This window comes from Pseudopipra pipra, chromosome 2 (assembly GCF_036250125.1).
Source record: "Pseudopipra pipra isolate bDixPip1 chromosome 2, bDixPip1.hap1, whole genome shotgun sequence".
NCBI classification, from domain to species: Eukaryota; Metazoa; Chordata; class Aves; order Passeriformes; family Pipridae; genus Pseudopipra; species Pseudopipra pipra.
In genome coordinates, this window is record NC_087550.1 from 115,162,628 (window position 1) to 115,181,885 (window position 19,258).

The following is a 19,258-nucleotide window of genomic DNA, read 5'->3' on the forward strand; positions in this document are numbered from 1 at the left end:
TAAACTAAGAGCGTGGCATCAGGAAATCCAGACCCATCACTCTCTTTCTCCAACACGACATTAATATTCTAATAAGCACACATCTATAAATCAGCCCCATTAACCTAACAAATTACTAATCTTCTTCAACTTGCATCTTATGACTTTGGAAGCCACTCCATGACAATATAGGGAAAAACTGCAGGATCGATTACCAGACAAGAAGAAACCTCTTCATCTAATTTTGAAGTGTTCCACCTAGCGTGGAAGGAAAGTGCCCATAGGTCACTTTACTCATTTACACATGGGTAAAGGTCACTCTTGGGTGTGTACCATCTGTGCAAAATCATGACAACCAGGTGTGCGGGTTTGGGCTGGACTACAGTTAACTTTCTTCACAGTACAGGGCTGTGTTTTGGGTTTGTGCTGAAAACAGTGTTGCACATAGAGATGTTTTTGTTATTGCTGGGCAGCTCTTGCACAGAGTTGAGGCCTTTTCTGCCCCTCACCCCATCCCACCATTGAGCAGGTTGGGTGTGCATGAGAATTTGGGAGGGGACACAGCCAGGACAGATGACCCCAATTAACCGAAGGGATATTCCACACCATATGGTGTCATGGTCAGTATAAAAGGAGGGGGGAAGAAGGAGCTAGACATTCAGGGTTATGGTGTTTGCCTTGCCAAGTCACTGTCATGTGTGTGGGTGCCCTGCTTCTCTGGGGATGGCTGAACACCTGCCTGCCCATGGGAAGTGGTGAGTGGATTTCATGTTCTGCTTTGCTTGTCCATGTGGCTTTTGCTTTACCTGTTAAACTGCCTCTTTCTCAACCCATGAGTTTTCTCACTTTTACATTTCTGATTCTCTCCCCAGTCCCAGTGGTGTGGGAATGGCAGAGGGGCTGTGTGGGGCTTAGTTGCCATCTGGGGTTAAACCACAAAACCAGGGAAGGTAATCCAACTACTGGGAAAGGTTATCTTAAGGTCAATCTCAAAAAGAGAGGAGCAGCAGAGACCAAGGAACTAGAGGTCACTGGGCTTCACCCCAAGTCACAAAACATCTCAGAGAACAACCTCCCGGGATCAGTTCTCAAGCACCTGAAAGACAAGAAGGAAATCAGGACAGATTGGGAAGCAACTGAAAAGGGCTCCAAAGGATTTGGGGTGATGGTGGACACTGGGCTGGATAAGAGCCAACACCATAAGTCACTCCGTGCATGCAGTGAAGTCCAGACCAGGCCACATTTGGAGGGCCAGGACAACATATCCAAGGAAAATGCTCTCCCAGTGTGGTCAGCATAGGTGAGACCACACCTGGAACAGACTGTGGACAGCCGTGGGAACCCACTTCAACAGGGATCTGGCACAAGAGGGACTGGCAGAGCGTTACCAGGCAGGTCAGGGTCCACAAACACAGGACCCGTGATGAGGAGCTGAGAGGAGCTGGGCTTTGGTTTTGCAGACAAGAGGCTGAGGGCAGATCCCACAGCAGCTCGTGACAACTTGAAACACAGAAAGATGACACAGCCAGACCTTTCTCTGCACAAGGGCAACACCCACGAGTTACATTTTGTGAGGTTGAGGCTGGACAATAGGAAATATTTCCTCCATGGGAGAGTGTGGCCCAGCACTGGAGCACAGTGCCCAGGGAGAGCATGGATTCTCCATCCTCAGAGGTTTACAAGGCTTGACTGGACTCAGCCATGGCTAATCTGATCTAGTGACAGCCCCACCTCATTTGGGATATGTGCAAGGTGACCCACAGAGGTTTCCTGCAACCAGCATTTTTGAAACGTCTGATTTCATTGGGGCAAGGATCCCTCCAGGATGACATTTATTTAAATGTATTTAAAATACTTAAAATGCAAGAAGCATGGTGTAGTCAGGTTCAAGCATGCTAACAGTTGCACTTTATTCTGAGCACACTGTAGTACTCCATCAATCCAACACAAACCAGAAACTCTTATTGCAGTTGCTCTGGACTGTAATGTCTTGAGTTTGAATAATTTTGCAAAGCATCCTTAACTAACTCTTCAGGGCCTAAATGTCAAGGTTTCATTACTAACTTTATATCAAAGTTCTCAAAACACAGTGTACACTGAGAACACTGATCAGAGACTGTAACCTTCAAGTGATTTCACAGCCTTTCTCAACACACAACCTTTACTGTAGCTGTTTCTAACGGTTTATGGTTCTTATGAGAGAGGCTTTGTCCTTCCAGTCTCAATAACACCAATTAAGAGAAAAGGGGGAAGGAATGTTTGTGCTTTAAATTCTTTGCAATTAGGTTTCCTCTAGGACTACATATGGAAGAGGATATCTGGCACAGAAAACTCTGCAGTAGTGCAGAAATAGCTTTTAAGTGCAAATTCTTGACTTTCCAGACCTGTAGCATATCAGAACGAGATGTGAAATATCTCCATTAACAGGATATATGACAGGAGGTAAGGCTATTCTAGTAAGGAGCATGGAAATAATGGATTTCCCTCCAGCTCATCTTATTGGAAAAAAAGTGCAAAACCTCATGTTAAAGTACATAATGAGGTAATGGGAATGGTGATACTCTCCAGCCTCCCAGCCTTCCAAGTATTTTCATCCATATGCTTCAGCTAAAGATAGACACTGTGTTTTGGAGAAGTTTACCTGAAATAATTGAACCTAGAGAAGGGCAGAAAGGAAGGAAGAAAAGAGGGAGAGTGATTCAGACAGACAAAGCTGTGCTTGGCTGTGATTAATGTCAGCTTATGCTAAACACAGTAAATTTAGTGCATAACAAGCACCAAACCCAACAAAATTGTATTTTATAAATAACAAGATTCATCAGGGTCTGTCTAGATCATTAACTGATTGAGGCCCTTGAGCCAAAATAAACAACAAATTAGGTTTTGACTAACTAATTTTGCTTTCGGAAGTGATGTCAAGTAAACAGATATAATTAATTTAATTAATTTAACTTAATTAATTTTTGTTTTCAAACAAAGGCAAAGTATATTTAAACTTTTAATTCCTTCCAAGACTATTCAAAGAAGAAATTGACTGGAATTGGTGTGATTCTCTGCAGATAATTTTTACCCTGTAGTCTTCTTCCTTTTTCTCCAGCTCTAAGCAGTGCTGTGCTCAGAGCTCAGCTGTGCTGAAATCACTGGGACTGCTCATGGTGTCAGGCAGGACTTTGCACCAAGCAAGGCCAAAATTCCTATTCAGGCAACTAACATCCCACTCTCACAGGATGCCCCATAAACTGCCTTTTCATCCTCTCTTGCGTGGAGGAACTAGAATCTAAAAGACACCTCAACCCAGCACAGAAGAGGTACTTACAGCTCAGCATCGAAGTAGGAGGTGACATCAGGATCAGGCACACCTGCCACTGCAAAATTACTGCTCCCAGTGTCAACCAGAATATTTAACTGCCAAAACAACAAAAAAAAGAAATAAAAAAAAAGGAGAGGTGATTTGCATATCCAATTAAACAAACAAACAAAAAATCCCATTACTGTTTCTGTCTAAACTACCTTCAGTTTAAAAGATCATGATGAACATTGCCCTGAAAAATAGATTTAGAGTCACTTTTGTGGGGAAAGATAATGTTGCTGCAGGCCCTTCAAAACAGCTGATCATGCTGAAGTGCTTTAAAATAGTCATGTTCCTGGAAGGGGGGAAACTTGCCAAGCCCATATTCGCACAGCAGATGAATTCCTGATCATCTCAGATTTCTTTTTTGGCCCAACCCATGCGTCTCAAAAACTTGGCTCATCCGGGACACAAGCTGAATTATGTACTGCTCAAAGCACTGTTTGCCTTAGAGCTTATGAGATTTCTAAGTAGGGACTGAGTGCAGGTCTAGGACAGAAATAAGGAGAAGCACGAAGGTGCCTCGTGGCTTGGAAAACATGGGAACGATGCCCAGTTTGTCCTCAGCAGTAACAACCTCCCACAGCCTTCACCACCTTTACACAGAAGGATGGTGGATTTATAAACACCGTGAAAAACACTGATTGAAAGGTGGCCTAAGAGTGGGCCACTTGTTGGTTAATCAGGAGGGTGGTTTAGGGCTAAAACTGCCTCACAAAACCACAGGGACAAAACGAGGTACCTCCTTTCCCCATTTGGCTCAGGTAACCAGGCTGGTTCACCACAGCTTGTGCTAATACAAAGCTGAAGGAAACAGCAGCCAGATGCAGGATCACTTCTTTCAGTGAAACCAAGAAACTACATTAGATGTAGTGTTGTTAGATGATAATTTAAGTCAGTCAGACAGAGACTGTACTGCTACTGAAAGCAACAGTCACACTTTTTCCCTGCTCTTGGCTGGGTGCTTCCCAGGGCTTCTTGGCATATCCATGAGACTGTGATGCAAATCAGAGCAGATTCCTCACCTAAGATACAAAAAAAAAAAAAAAAAAAAAAAAGGCAATCTGCCATATCAGGCAGCTACTAAAAAGAGGTGGTTGGAGCAGATACTAGAAGAGGGTGATTGCCCCTTTTGGTGACAGTGTGGTCTCAGATCAGCTTAAAGCAATTGTGAAATGACACCCTAGGCAGCAGGGAACACCTGCTCCCCAGAAAAATATTAAGGAATTAAGAATTTTCCTACAGGAGGGAGTGAGATGTGAAGACTTGGCTGCTCGTGATTTAAGGACAGCTCGAATCAGCCTCTTTGTCAGCCCTCAGCACTCCTCAAAAAGTGAGGCAGCTTGAGATCTAGCATGGAAAGGGGATGTGGGAAGGGTAAGAGAGAACCATCAGGGAAACAAGCTTAGTGTTGACAAAAGAAGTGGAGAAACACAGCTGAGCTCAGAAATGAGAGTAAAGACAAAGGAGGATAAAGCATTTGGAGAAGATACGCTGAATCTTTCTTTATTAAGCCTAAGACTGAGCACAGACAACAAAGTGTGAGTCAGTGTTCAAAAACATCTTTGGTTCATTCATGGAGTGGGAGGGAGGAGATGGTTCCCCTTGTTTTACCTACTTAATATAGTATGGAACTGAGGAGCTCTGAAATTAAAACATGAACACAAAACCAACTAGTAAGTTGTGGGAATCCCTTCTAAACTTCATTCACACATTGGTATTCCCAGTCCTAATCATGCAGAAATTTTAAGACTAAAAAGAAACCAACCTAAAACCTCAGTCAGGTGCCTCACTGCAGCCCAGATTTTAGATTAAGCAAAGACAATACATTAAAATTTATTTTGCAACCCCACAAGGTAGACAGAGACATTTCAAAACAAAAAGGACATCTGCAAGTTCACCCGGCTCCAGAAGCTGAGGCTTTAAAAGAAAATAAGAACCTCTGAGGCATGGCTTGCAAAAAAACCCCAAAGTTTGCTGCATACTTCGTTTCGATGATATCAAAAGCCTAGCATTTGTTAAACTACCTAACAAAGTACAAACTATTCATTTCGCCCCCCCTCACCTTCTCTGGGATAGAAATCATATTAAAAATAAATAACAAAGAGCAGCTACAATGTGTGCATCCATCAGGACCGACAAAATTTGCCTCAAAGGGGTGCTGCAGGGCTTAAATTAATTAGGCTTCCTGAGGCAGTCTGTGATGCTTGAGTAATGGGCATTATACATCAACTGCAGAAATACATGTAGGTGTTGCCCCAGCCTCAGGAATATGCATGGCACCATACACGGGAGGAGGACTTGGGGGAAAAAAAAATCCCCAACAAAATATGACACATATGAAAGATATTTTACCCCCACACCTTAAATACAATGTTATCACCACAGAATTCACAAATCACTGGAAGAAAAGGGCAGATTTACTACCCACAGTACAGGGCGAGTCAACATTTCCAAAAGAAAATAGATATCTCCCACGAAAAAAAAAAAAAAAAAAAAGGGAAAACACAAAGCTGGCTAACCAGGCAAGCGCCAGCCCACTCGGACACAGCAGCACTCACATGACAGATCCCTATTGAGCCTGACATTCCCTATCCGCATGTTTGTGCTTAATGAGATGCAGGCGGCCGGGGCAGACACTGATTTATTGTAGTCCTCACAATAGTGCCAGTGATTAGCAGCTCATTTTGGGGTGGGTATAACTTACTGAGTTCTCTTTCTCTCCCGGCTACCCTTCGGGTCTGCATTTCCTTTAGTGCCTTCACATCTCATTAAGAGCCACTTTCATGTTGTCACCACTGGAGCCTCCTTTATTCCGTGGTGCTGCTGGGGGAGCTTCAGGCGAGCTCTGGGGAGTCACAAGGTGGCCACTGAAGGAGCCACGGCCCAGGGCTGCCCATCCTGCCTCATCTCGATCAAAGATCCACAGCAGCCCTGCTGAGAAGGTCTTGGGGCTGTTGGTGTGTGAGAGGCTGGACGTGAGCTGGCTCTGGTAACCCAGAACACCCCCGTGCCCTGGGCTGCATCACAAGCAGTGTGGGCAGCACATGAGGGGGGGATTCTGCTTCTCTGCTCCACTCTGGTGAGACCCCACTTGCAGAGCTGCCTCCAGTTCTGGGGAATAGCACAGGAAGGACATGGAGCTGTTGGAGTGAGTCCAGAGGAGGCACCAAGATGATCAGAGGGATGGAGCAGCTCTGCTGGGAGGAAAGGCTGGGAGAGTTGGGATTGTTCAGTCTGGAGAAGAGAAAACTTCAGGGTAACCCAACTGCAGCCTTCCAGTACCTGAAGGGAGCTGAGAAGAAAGATGGAGGGACACTATTTACAAGGTCCTGTAGTGACAGCTCAAGGGGGAATGGCTTCAAACTGAAATAGAGTGCCTTTAGATTAGATATTAGAAAAAATTCTTTCTTATGAGGGTGGTGAGACAATGGCACAGGTTGCCCAGAGCAGCTGTGGCTGCCCCATCCCTGGAAGTGTTCAAAACCAAGCTAGATGTGGCTCTGAGCAACCTGGTCTAGTGGAAGGTGTCCCTGCAGGGCTGGAACAAGATGATCCTTTCCAACCCAAACTGCTGCATGATTCTGTGGTCTTCAGAGGGCAGCCCTGCCCTCTCCCAAAAGATGAAGCCAAACACACTGTGTGTTCACTCCCCAGCCACTGCCCTTCTCTGCCCAGCTTACTAACAAAACAGAAATCCACAGCACCTCCACCTGATTCCCTGAGCAATCCGCTGTGACAGCTGGAGAGTGGCCAAACCTCTCTGTGCCTTTACCTTTCTCCCACAGGGATACAAGACCCTGATGCTGAGGCAGAACCAGCAGTGGTGGTATCACCCTCTCCAGCTGCCCTGGAGACAGTGACTTGGAGCTCTCACAGGCAGGCAGAGCAGCTTCCTTGGGTTTATTTCAGCCATCGAGTGAATCACTTCCTGTCACTCAGAGCTCATTATTTAGTGATCTCCCCGTTTTGTCAAAGACTGTCAGACAAAGCCAGGTTTTGCAAAGGCCAAGACGTGGCTGAACAAGGCTATGAAGGCAAAACTGCACAAGGTCTGCTGACCGATCACATGCCCAGCCTTAAAACCAATGAAACCCTACTTTCCTTTTGCTTTCAGAGGCACAGAAGCAAAGCCTTGTTGTTTTGGTTTTTCTTTTATTTATTTATTTTTTTTATTTTATTTTCGTGGCTTCCAAGTTCAATTTCAGACCCACATAGCAGACACTAAGAGCAAATGCAATAGGCTGTTTTTTTCCCCCTGAAGGTCACCTTTACCACAGCCGTGGCACATAAAACCTGCACCTAGTAAAGCACCTGGAGATTATTCTGCTGGATGCATTTCCTATGTGGAAACAGTGTTGTTATTATTAATAGGAGGTTCATAAAGATCCCTGTTATAGAGTAAGCTAGACAGAAACATCCACCTCTGCCATGACAAACTTACAGACAACATCTGACACTCCATCTATATGCCATTAAGTTGTGGTTATAAAAAGAAACAAATCCAAACCTGTTTACTGAAAGTCACAAACACTGAAAGTAGAAGTCTCTTCGGTCACGCATTTTACATTTTTTTCTACTCTGAAGGGGTAGGAACACTAAAAAAAACCACCCACTTGTAATGATTTTTTTCAGCTGGAAATCAAACACACTGCCAGTACTTCAAGGATCCCTCAAACTTGCCAGTGCTTGATTCAGCTCCAACATCAAATAGCACCTTCCGTATGCTTATCCCACTTCAACAATTTAACTTGCCACTACATCTTTAATATTTTTAAGCCTTCCATTGCTGAGTGTTGTGTTTTGATATCAGAAAACAAAAAGTAATTGTCTATTCACGTGTCATCTTTATTTCATTCAGCCAAGCTTTGGCTGTCTGCGTTCAGGCACCTGCCCTATCTGATACAGCAGGTGATGTCAATGTGACGACATCAACGCCAGCCTAGGCATTACCTATGCATCATTTAACTGCAATTTGCAGTTATCCACCATGCATTCAGAAAGTGATTTCCTTCACATTTTCAGGGAAAATTGATAAAATGTAGCAATATTTCAATTTTTGTCGCACAGAGGCAGCTCGCATCCCTCGGCAGACAAACCTCGCCCCTGTTCTGATACACACCCTGCTCAACTGCACAGAAGTTTCGCTTCCCTGCTTTACTTTGAGGTTGGGAGTTTTTGGTAACTTTCAGAAAAAATATACAAAGCAAATCCCACAGGCTACAAGGGCAAAATGCATTTCTTCGAAGCAGCTCTCTGCATGTTTTAGCATACACAGACTTTTCCAGGTGTGGAATCCTAGGGCTTGCATGCAACCCTGTCCCACTGCAGCTTTTGATGTGACTCCTTGGGCAACCCACACTGATAGTCTTCATTAAAGGACTGGCCCATGGAAAAATCCACCATAGTTTTTTTTTTTTCCAGCTTAATGGGTCTGATCCTTTTTGGTCAAGTAATGAAGTTTCACCACTGGACAGACTACAGTTTCTACAACTACTTGAAAGGAGGTTGTAGCGAGGTGGGTCTTAATCTCCTTTCCCAGGTAACAAGTGACAGGACGAGAGGAAATGGCCTTAAGTTGCACCAGGGAAGGTTTAGATTGGATATTAGGAAAAAATTTTTCTTGGAAAGTGTTGAAAAGCGTTGGACCAGACTGCCTGAGGAAGTGCTGGAGTCACCATCCAAGGAATTGTTTAAAACATATGTGGATATGGCACTTGAGGACGTGGTTTGGTGGTGAACACGGTGGTGGTGCTGGGTTGATGGTTGGACTTGATGATCTTACAAGTTTTTTCCAACCTTAACATTTCTATGATTCTATGAAGAAACCAGATTGCAAAAATATATTTGGCTCTTCATCACTGCTTCAGCTGAAGCATAGGGGGTGGGGGGAAAAAAAAAAAAAGGAGTAAGATTTGCACAGAGAGGGTCATAAATACAATAATCAATCTCATTCAACCTTACATTTACTCTGGGGTTCAGTCAAAACCTTAATAACAGACAACTGATAGTTTCCACTGCATAAGCCAGCAGAGCAAAGCAGCTGACTCTGTAAGAATTCATAGAATCATCGAATGGCTCAAAACCTCATTCCAGCCCCGCTGCCATCGGCAGGGACACCTTCCACTAGCCCAGGTTGCTCCAAGCCCCATCCAACCTGGCCTTGAACACTTCCAAGGATGGGGCAGCCACAGCTTCTCTGGGCAACCTGTGCCAGGGCCTCACCACCCTCATAGTAAAGAATTTCTTCCTAATATCTAATCTAAACCTACTCTTTTATAATGACATCTCTTTTCATGATGAAAACGATAAGCCATCATGCCTTCCCTGGGATTTTAACTTGACCCAAGGGCACTCCTTTCTTTTCCCTTCTCTCCCATCCCCGGTAAAGAAAGAGATGGTTCCACACCAGTAACATTCATCTGCCATTCAAAATCTTGTCTTGCTGTGCTTTCATCATTTCTCCCAGAGTACACACTTAAAACAGGGCTTATAATCCTACTCTGCTTCATGGAGATTGCCACACAGTGAACTATCACAAAGTAAAAAAGTTTTTATCCCCATGTAGAGACCAGTAATAGGAAGTACCACATCACCTGCTCATGAGCTGCTGCCACACAACACAATGTACTAGCTTAGTAGGAGTCCACCCCATCTAACCCCTGAGCTTGTACCATCTCTTAACTCACTCTCTTTCTTATTTTGTCCCACACATAATAAACCCTCCAGAAAATAATCTGCTAGACAGTGCTTAAAGAAAGGTGCAGAGCAGCACTGTGTTTCTTGTTAGGGATTAGCAGCTAGAAATCATTTGGGTAACAGCCCTTCTTTTTCAAGCTGGTTAATAGATAGGAAAATTAGTTGCCAATTTAAATGCCGCCTCATTTAACACAACGATTCCTAATTACATTATCAGCCCATCTGGCAAGAATTGCTTACAACTATCACACAGAAAAGAAAACAGTAGAAACTATATGCTGTGTTTGCCCATAGTTATTATGTGTTATTATTGGCACTGACTGTCAGTCAGGTTATTTCAGCAATTTGTTTCTACAAATTAGTAATGTTACAATATACAGAGGCTTTTTAAGCACTGCATGATTTTTTCCTCTGTGTTACTTGGAATTAACATTTACAGCCTAGTTTCTATTAAAAAAAAATCAGAAAGCTAGGCTTTAATATAGATTCTTCATCTGCTCTTCTTATGATGCAGAAATAAAACCACTTTAAAAGATGAGTTAGAAGAATCTTTGGAACTTTTCTAGATGTAGAGGTCTGCAAAGTCAGACATAAACTTAAAAAGCCTCCACAGTGATGCATTTCTGCTTGCAGAATAACATGTATTTTGCTGAAAAGGTAAGCCTGAAAAGAAAAAGAAAGCAAAGCTTGTTGGACTAGGGGCAGGGATGGGACTCTCCCATTTTCCCCTGCTCGTAAGCAGGCCCTGGACCAGAGCAGCCCAGCAGCACTTCACAGAATGGCTCAGGCTGAAGACACCTCTGGAGGTCACCTGGTCCAGCCCCACATGCTCAAGCAGGCTCAGACAGAGCAGGATGCCCAGGACCACCACATCCAGACAGCTTCTGAAAGTCTCCAAGGATAGAAACTCCACCACCTCTCTGTGGGCAACCTGTGCCAGTGCTTGGTCACCCTCACAGTAAAAACGTGTTTTTCCATATGTTTAGAGGGAACCTCCTGTGTTTTGCAGTTTGTGCCCTCTGCCTCTGGTCTTGTCACTGCCACCTCTGAAAAGAGCCTGGATCTGTCCTCTTCACACCCTCCCTTTAGATGTTTATGTACAGTGATGAGATCCTCCTGAGCCTTCTCTTCTCTGGGCCAAACAGTCCCAGCTTTCCCAGCCTTTCCTCATGCAAGAGGTGCTCCAGTCCCTTAAATGTCTTCATGGCCCTTTCTTTGCTTTCTGTCTTGTACTGGGGAGCCCAGAGCTGGAGACAGAACTCCAGGTTTGGCCTCACCAGTGCCGAGTAGAGGAATCCAGAACACAACCCAGCTCTCTGGCTGAGAACTGCACAGCCACTGGTGGTGGTGGAGGAACACCTCACCCAAAGCCAAATGACTCTCTGCACTTTGATGGAGTCACACTCTGCCTTTGAGGAGGAGGAGGGAGAGTGCAGGCCCACATGTTACGCCAAGTCTGGGAGGAGAAGTATTTCCAGTGTTGCCCTGAGTGAGGTCACCTCATCAGAGAAAACAGACCTATCTGCTCCTACCTCCAAAAAAAACCCCCTCCCACAGTCATAAGAAGGGTTTAACCACACAGCCAAGATAAGAGAGGCATTGTGAGAAGGAAAAATGAATGGAGATTGATTATTTTCTGATGATGTTTGTTCAGCAGGTGGTGCCCATGTTTCGCTGCAACGTCGCACTGGAGAGGCAAAGGAAGGTGACTTATTGCAGCATGAAAACGTGGGCAAACCAGAAGGTCAAGTTTATCACAAGGGTAATTCCTGCCCTCACAACAGCAGAAGCTTTTCACAGAAACTGGTGTGTTTGTAGATTGGGGATTTAGAAGGAAAACAAGTGGCAAGTGGAGACTGCAGGGCAGCAGCAGCAGAATGAGCTCACCAGAGAGTTTGGCTCTTGCTGTCATTCCCCTCATCCAGCTGCTGTCAGGACCTGGAATTTGACCCCATATCTACAGTACCTTCATATTCACTCCCTCCCTCAACCACCTAAAACACTCAGCTATTCCTGGACATTCTCACTGGGCCCAGCAGAAGACCAAGAGTCTTTCACCCTCAATCCCTTCATGATCTGCACTGCCAGACTGGGAGGAACACTTTTCTTTCTCTCTGAAAAGCAATAATCTCTTTCTTGGCCAGAAGATTACAAAGTACTATCTGGATTAGCCAATCTATCCGTGCTTAAGAGCACTGCATGCTTCTGTAGTGGAGATTTGTATAAAAAACACAAATGCTAAAATGACAGATTGCTCAGAAGTATAAACTTGCTAAACTAAATTGTGAGTTGAAATATGAGCATCTGACTCTGGGACTGATGAATAGTCATTTTGAGGAGAAATATTACAGGAAGTGCTTTATATATATTATCATTTTGACAATAAGGGAAGGCTATTATGGTTTAAAGACAAAAAAAAATAGTCAGCCAATCAATCCTGGGAACAAACCAAAATACCTATTCTTCATTTTCACGCTCTCCTTTCTGCCAACGCCTTCGGTTCCCTAAACATTAGCATTCTTTCTGCACATGCCGTCTCATGTGCTATCTTATTTTTCAGGCTGAAATTTATTTGCTGTGTCCAGATTTATCATACAACACATCCATCCTATTCATGCTATATGAACATGCTTTGCTGTTGAACATGAGCTATTACTTGCTTATCTTAGAGCTGTGTGAATCGTAGCAATTTTGTCCCATTACCTTTTCAGAAAAGATTAACTTTTCTTCCTCTTTTTTATTCCCCCCCCCAGACACAAGTCCCTCTACCATATCACAACCTATAGCAAACAGAAAACTAGGTGTGTGTGAAGCAATCCCCTAGCTCACATAAACCAGCTACAGCTGAAATCATGCCCTGCTCTAGGCACCGAGTTTTAAGGAAAATCTAGACTAGTTAAAGTTCAGTAACAACAATAAGCTAGAGGTCTAGCAAAACCTCACCTGTAAATAACCATTGACAGGCTTGAACTGGTTTGAGAAGCCTGAGGAAAACACTGATAGTCTTTTAACAGACACAGGATTGCCACAGAGACACCCTGAGAGCCAAATCTTTCAGGAAGAAGGGGTTGCATGCAAGCCAACAGGTACCTTCATCAGCCTTTCCCAGGGCAGCCAGCAATGCACGTTAACCACGAGTGGACTGTTAGTTGTTGCTCAAGGGCTCATGAATTTGAGCGAGGAAATTCTATATATTTGCTATACTTATACTACAGACTTGAATGGAAAGATTAATGAGTGCCTGGATAAATGGAGGATTAAAAAACCCCCCCAAACACACTCTGAAATTCAAGAATGAATGCAGGAGACATCAGCTATTCGCAGTTAAGTGCACACAAAGCTCTTGTTAAACCCCAAAGCCTGTTTCCACCTGTTACTAGGTGTAAAGGAATTAAATTCATCAATTTTCTGCTAATTACAGTACAGCACTGACGAGACAGGGAGACTGTGAGCCGAATGCCACTGGGAGCAACTCTAACTGCAAGACTCATGAGGAATCCCAGTGCCCACGCAGCCTGGGTTTAGAGATAGGCTACCTCTAAGCTCTGGGCTGTGTCCTAAATTAGTAAACACCTCATTCAGAGCTCACCCCGCCCTCCCTAGAGAACACAGTGGCCAGAGGTGTTGGAGAGACAGCTATTAATTCAATAATTCAATAGCTAAAAAGAGCCTCACTTTTGGAGACAACGCTCGTGAACGGCATCACTGATTTCATAGTCACCTTCTCAGCTTAAACCCCCTTTCTCACTTGGAAACCACAGAGTGTTACCACTGCAAAGCAGACCTGCTGGACACTGTCTGGCAGGATTTTGAGCTCTTTGGAGCAGTGGCCAGTCACATCAGACGGCTAATGGGCACTGCAGGAAGACTAGAGGAGAAGGAGAGCTTCCAGCTCCATGGTAAATAGGACAGTGGCGGAGGTGATAGAAGGGCTGCACACTTGTATTTCACAATCCAGGGGCATGAACACCACCAGGAAGCAAAAAAGGGTTTCAGTCTTTCCAGACAGCTCCCTCCCTCAGCAAGCCTCTGTGCACTTGTACCCTTGTGCTCCACCACAGCCTGTCTTGCTTCGTTCCCGAGAAAACCACTGTCAAATTATTTCAGTTGACCTGAAGCGAAACTTTCTCTGCAAGAAAATAAAAAAAGACAATCAGCTCACTGAAAAAACAACAAACCATCCACCTCAAGTGTCTGAGGCTAAATGTCTGCTATGGCTATTCTGTTTACCAGCACTACTTAGGGCATGATCCTTCTAAAAAAGTATAATCACGTCAAAGAATTTTAGAGGGTTTTTTTTTTTTTTTTTTTGTAGGGGCAAAAATAAAGGAGAAAGGGACTCACCATGCTAATAAACTGCCTTTCAGAATACAGTATCAAGGAGGGCTTTTTGCTTTATTGTTTTGCCTTTTTTTTTCCTAAGGAAATGAAATCAGTAAGCCTGCATTAATATATTATACTCAGTGAATGATTACAGTTAGAAGCTGCATAAAGTTCAGAATTTCAATTTTCCAAGGCTTTTGCTCTGCAAAATTAGCTTCCAATTTATTCTGTCAGGTCATTCTTTTCTTTTCCTCTATTGTTCATTAGACTCAGAGAAACTGCTGTCTGGGAAAAAAAAAAAAAAAAGGCATTTTTAGCTCTTCTCTACCTACCTTCAGAAGTCCTACACCACAAAAAAAAGTTTGTTTTGAAACTAAATCAACAACCCTCCAACTGCAGTTAGACCAAAACAGTTTTATGCATTTGCAGAGAGCCAAGCCAGACTAACTAAACCCAAGGAGGCTTGAACTGACTGGTATTTAAACCTTCCTTACCCTGTACAAGCTTCTACACCTGACTCAGTGCCCATGTTTATTCTGCCATTTGGAAATAACAAAATTAATCAAGGGCCACATTTCAAACTTCAATATTGTTTATGAAGCCCATTCCTAATGTTCTTGAGATTAGGCAAGGAGGGATCTCTAGCCCCATGAGCACTGTTATTTTTTTGGTCATCTCCCTTTTTGTCAGAGACACCACAGCATCCTTATCCTTCAGTAGCAGGCAGAAACCTTCCAGGAGAGGTTCAGTCTCACTCCTTTATTTCTGTCTCCATTAAAGAGTCCCCTTCACGTCAAAAATCTGAACTTCAGTCTCCAATTTAAGTAAGACCCTGGCTTTCAAATTGCACTGGAGATGTGAAACCAAGTGCCAAAGCTGCTCCTTCAATTTTAAGAAGCTTTTTTTTAATATATATTTTTTTTTGAGAGAGAGACCATTTACGAGAGTGTGCAGTGTCAGGACAAGGGGGAATGGCTTCAAACTGACAGAGAGAAAGTTTAGATTAGATATTAGAAAAAAATTGTTGCCTGTGAGGGTGGTGAGGCCCTGGCACAGGTTGCCCAGAGAAGTTGTGGATGTCCCATCCCTGGAAGTGTTCAAGGCCAGGCTGGATGGGGCTTGGAGCAACCTGGGCTAGTGGAAGGTATCCCTGCCCATGGCAGGGGGTTGGAATGGGATAATCTTTAAGGTCACTTCCAACCCAGGCCATTCTATGATTCTATGATTTGAAGGCAGCAAGTAACTTTGGAAAAAGGCTGCATCTCAAAGGCAAGTAGGAAGAAAACGAAGCTTGCAGGACAGCAGTGAGACAGAGCAGAATTTCAAGGCTGCACACCAGGTCTGCTCTCTCACCTCTCCTCCCCCCATCAACTCGCTCTTGCAGTGACACAACTCTTTTCAGGTTTTTTTTCCCCTCCTCTGTCAAGATGTTGGTTTTGGAGACGTGTGTTTGTTAGCAAAGGTTTTTCAAAGCCTGGGGAGCTGTGAGGAGGAGAGGTGAAGGCAGGACACTCCTGACTCATCAAGTCTATCTGTTCTCCCCAGAACTAGCTCTACCCCACACAGTGGGGCCACCACTCATTATAACATCCTTCCAGCTTCAGGGAGTCCTCCTTATGTTTTTTTAGTGCTTTTCTTCAAGAAGGACACTGAATGCTCTCAGATATTTTCCCCTAAAACATGGTAGCAAAACCAAAGTGGATAAGCATCTTTTTTCCCCGGGTTTTCTTTACCCGTACACTGCAACAGTGAGACAACCAACCTTCCCAAAACACGGAATTCAATGGATGATTACATGGGAGCTCCCACCTTGCTGCTTAAGTGAAGTTCATGGCTGTGAAAGCAGCCTCTTACTCCTGGAGGCCAAGAAACTACCACCAATCCCACATTCACAGGCTGAGATCTCTGCATTAGCCGAGATCACGGAGAGGCAAATAAATTAGCACACACCTTGGAAAGCCAGCTGAGAACTCCCTGTACTTCAAGGCATGACCTCTGCAATAAAAATGCCATAACTTGTTCTTCAGGACTGGATTTGCAGCACTGCCAGATTTTATTTAACACGTGAGAGCTGGGATGTGTCAGCCTGGAGAGCTGAAAAGACTGACCCCCATCCCCTAACTCCCTTGAACTACCTGTTCTTCACCTGTCCATAGCAGCTCCCACCTCTGTTCCTCCCTTTATGCCAAGAAAACAGCCACAATCCCACACTTTCACACACCTACTGGGCTGCTGCTACACGGATGGTAAAGGGACACAACTGGATCTGCTGGTGCCGGCGAAGGGAGGGTGGGAAGAGATCAGGATAAAAACCGAAAGAAATTCGGCTACATCAACCACAAGGACTGGAATTTGGTTATTCTGATTGCACTCCCTGCTAGAAAAGCTGTGCCATACCTCTGGGGAAGAGGTGAAGGGCCAGGCAGCTTCCCACTGCTCCGTGGCATCTTTGGAGGCGGCAGGAATGTTCACAGGCAGCCCCAGGTCTCAGAGCACAAACAAGGTGACGCAACCGCGGTGGTTTTATTTCCCTGGTAATTAATAAAGGGAATACAACAGACAGAAGGCTTTTGCTCCCCATTGCACCTGACCTATTTAGGATATTACCAAGCAGAATTTGATTGTCATCATGGGTGTTCCCTGGAATTATACAAGGGAGTTCAAAGGCACAAACAGAAAGCAGCATTACATTCCATTAATAGCAGGAAGGACTATTTGATTGGGGAAAAAAAGAAAACAAGCTATTAAGCACTGTCAAAATGATGAGCCTGATTTATTAAAAATAAGAATCACATTTTTTATTCATATTTATTCTGACATTTCTACTTAAAATTTTGGCAGGACCATTTAAAAGGCAGTTTTGACTCTCAAGTGAAGTAAGATATGATTTTTTAGTTCTCTTTTCTAAAAGCAGCACTGTTCCTCCCCCTGCTATTGGACTCGTTTATTCCTCTCTCTCCTCAAACATTCGTACTTTAGTCTTTACCTTGGCTAATGCTGTAGAGGCAGAAGCTCTGGGAAATGAACCAGCTTTGCCCGTGGCTCATACATCAATACAATTGTTAAACAAGTTCCACTATAAAAATCTTGATTACGCAGGAGAACATAGAAGCATGCAGGAACACAGCTTTATTTCCAGATACCGGGCTGAGTTTGTAGGGCAGGAAGTTAAAAGACTTTGTTATGCTCTCAGGTTGATGAAGTCTGCCAGGACGCATCACAACAACACAAGGAAGACACATTCCTACTATCCATTCCTCCAGACATCAACCTGTGTGTAGGACTAAGCTACTTCTACTTTGGCCAAGGGTTATAACCCACTGTGAGATGGCAGATACGTGATGGGAGTTGGAACTAGATGATTTTTAAGGTCCCTTCCAACCCAAACCTGTCTGTGACTGTCTAGTACCTCAGGTTCATTTTACACACTACAGGGAAGGCAGCAAGTGCAGCCACGTTGGAGCTGTTGGTGCTCAGGGCACTGGAATTGTGGAATTTCACCCACTAGCAACATCAGACGTTGTGCAAGGCTGCCATTGAGAAAGCTTCCAAACCTGACCAAAAACCTGCAGGCAGTATCACTAGGATTTGGTCACTTGCCAATACAGAGTTAACCTCAAGGCTCATCAGAGTGCAAATGAAAGTTAACTTTAGCAGGAGCCTGTAACAGGCACCAGCATTCCTTACTACAGCTCCTGAGAAATTTTTCGAGCTTTTCCCACCCCTCCCTCCCCCCATTATTTATCTCAGCAGTTCAAATGCAAAAATATGGCACTTTGGATCATGTGAAATGTTTGTGTTATTCCCTGAAGGACTTTCCATCCCGAGAAGTAATGAGAAGATTATTCTGTGACAGTTACACTGACGCACTGTGACTGCATCAGATGTTATCTTGCTACAGAGCTTCTCAGACTTTTGGGAAGTGTGACCACCTTTGAACTCCTTTGTCTTATTTGCAACCCAAGAGTCACTGAGAAGAAAAATGAATGAATTAAATAAAAATCTCTTTAGTCACAGAAAAGTAGCAGTAGGATTGATGAATCATTTTCTGACACGCCTCACATTTCACTCTTACCCACAGCAGATGTGTATTAGGCAGCACAGTGAATAAAAGCACAAGTCTTTCCACACCACGCTTTAGCAGCAGGGTAATACTGCCCTGAAGACCTTCCAAATTGATACAGAGTGTTCTCTCTTCAATCATGGAATGGCCTGGGTTGGAAGGGACCTTAAAGATCATCTTATTCCAACCCCCCTGCCACGGGCAGGGACACCTTCCACTAGACCAGGTTGGTCAGAGCCCCCTCCAGCCTGGCCTTGAAAAGACACTACAACTGTTAATTTCTCAGGCTGCAAACACTGACAGCCAAGGTTTCTGTATCAGCAGGTATCTTAATGGAATTTTGGAAGGAAAGTTTCTATTTAGGTAGAGAAAAAATGAGAGGAAAAAACCCTCAAAACCTGCCTTCGGATTTCACGAAGCCGCAACTTCAAAAATGGATCCAAAGCCTGCAGTTGAAACGGACACCCCAGTATTTTATTTTCTATGCCAAAGCTATTGCTGCCAAAGGCAACCTTCCAAATTTACTTCTTCCTTAACACCACAACAAAATTCCCAAGGGGGCACATGCAGAACCCAGCCTTCCATATGATGACACAGCAGGTAAGGCTTTTATTTCCACAGAAGCCCCAAATGCCTGATCTTCTCTGGTATGAAGCTTCCTATGGCAGGAAAGTAGGAAGCAGAAAGAGCCTGGGTGGGTTAGAAAATTCTCACATCTGGCCTTGACATGAGCCTGAGCACCAGCTGCAGTGTCACAGCGGGCTCTGAGATGCTCTTCTACGGGCCACTCTCAAACCAGATCCCTAACAAATATCAAGTAATTATCTGAGAGGTGGCTGCCAAAA

The 19,258-nt window shown here is 44.1% G+C and overlaps 1 protein-coding gene across 1 annotated transcript in view; it reads right to left on the reverse strand.

The window, feature by feature from the left end:
* Positions 1–19,258, reverse strand: part of BACE2 (beta-secretase 2) — a 48,381-nt gene that overhangs the window by 20,539 nt on the left and 8,584 nt on the right. Inside the window, exon 2 of the mRNA XM_064647043.1 lies at positions 3,296–3,384. Within this exon, the coding sequence (XP_064503113.1) occupies positions 3,296–3,384 (89 nt within the window). The remainder of the gene's footprint in view (positions 1–3,295; positions 3,385–19,258) is intronic.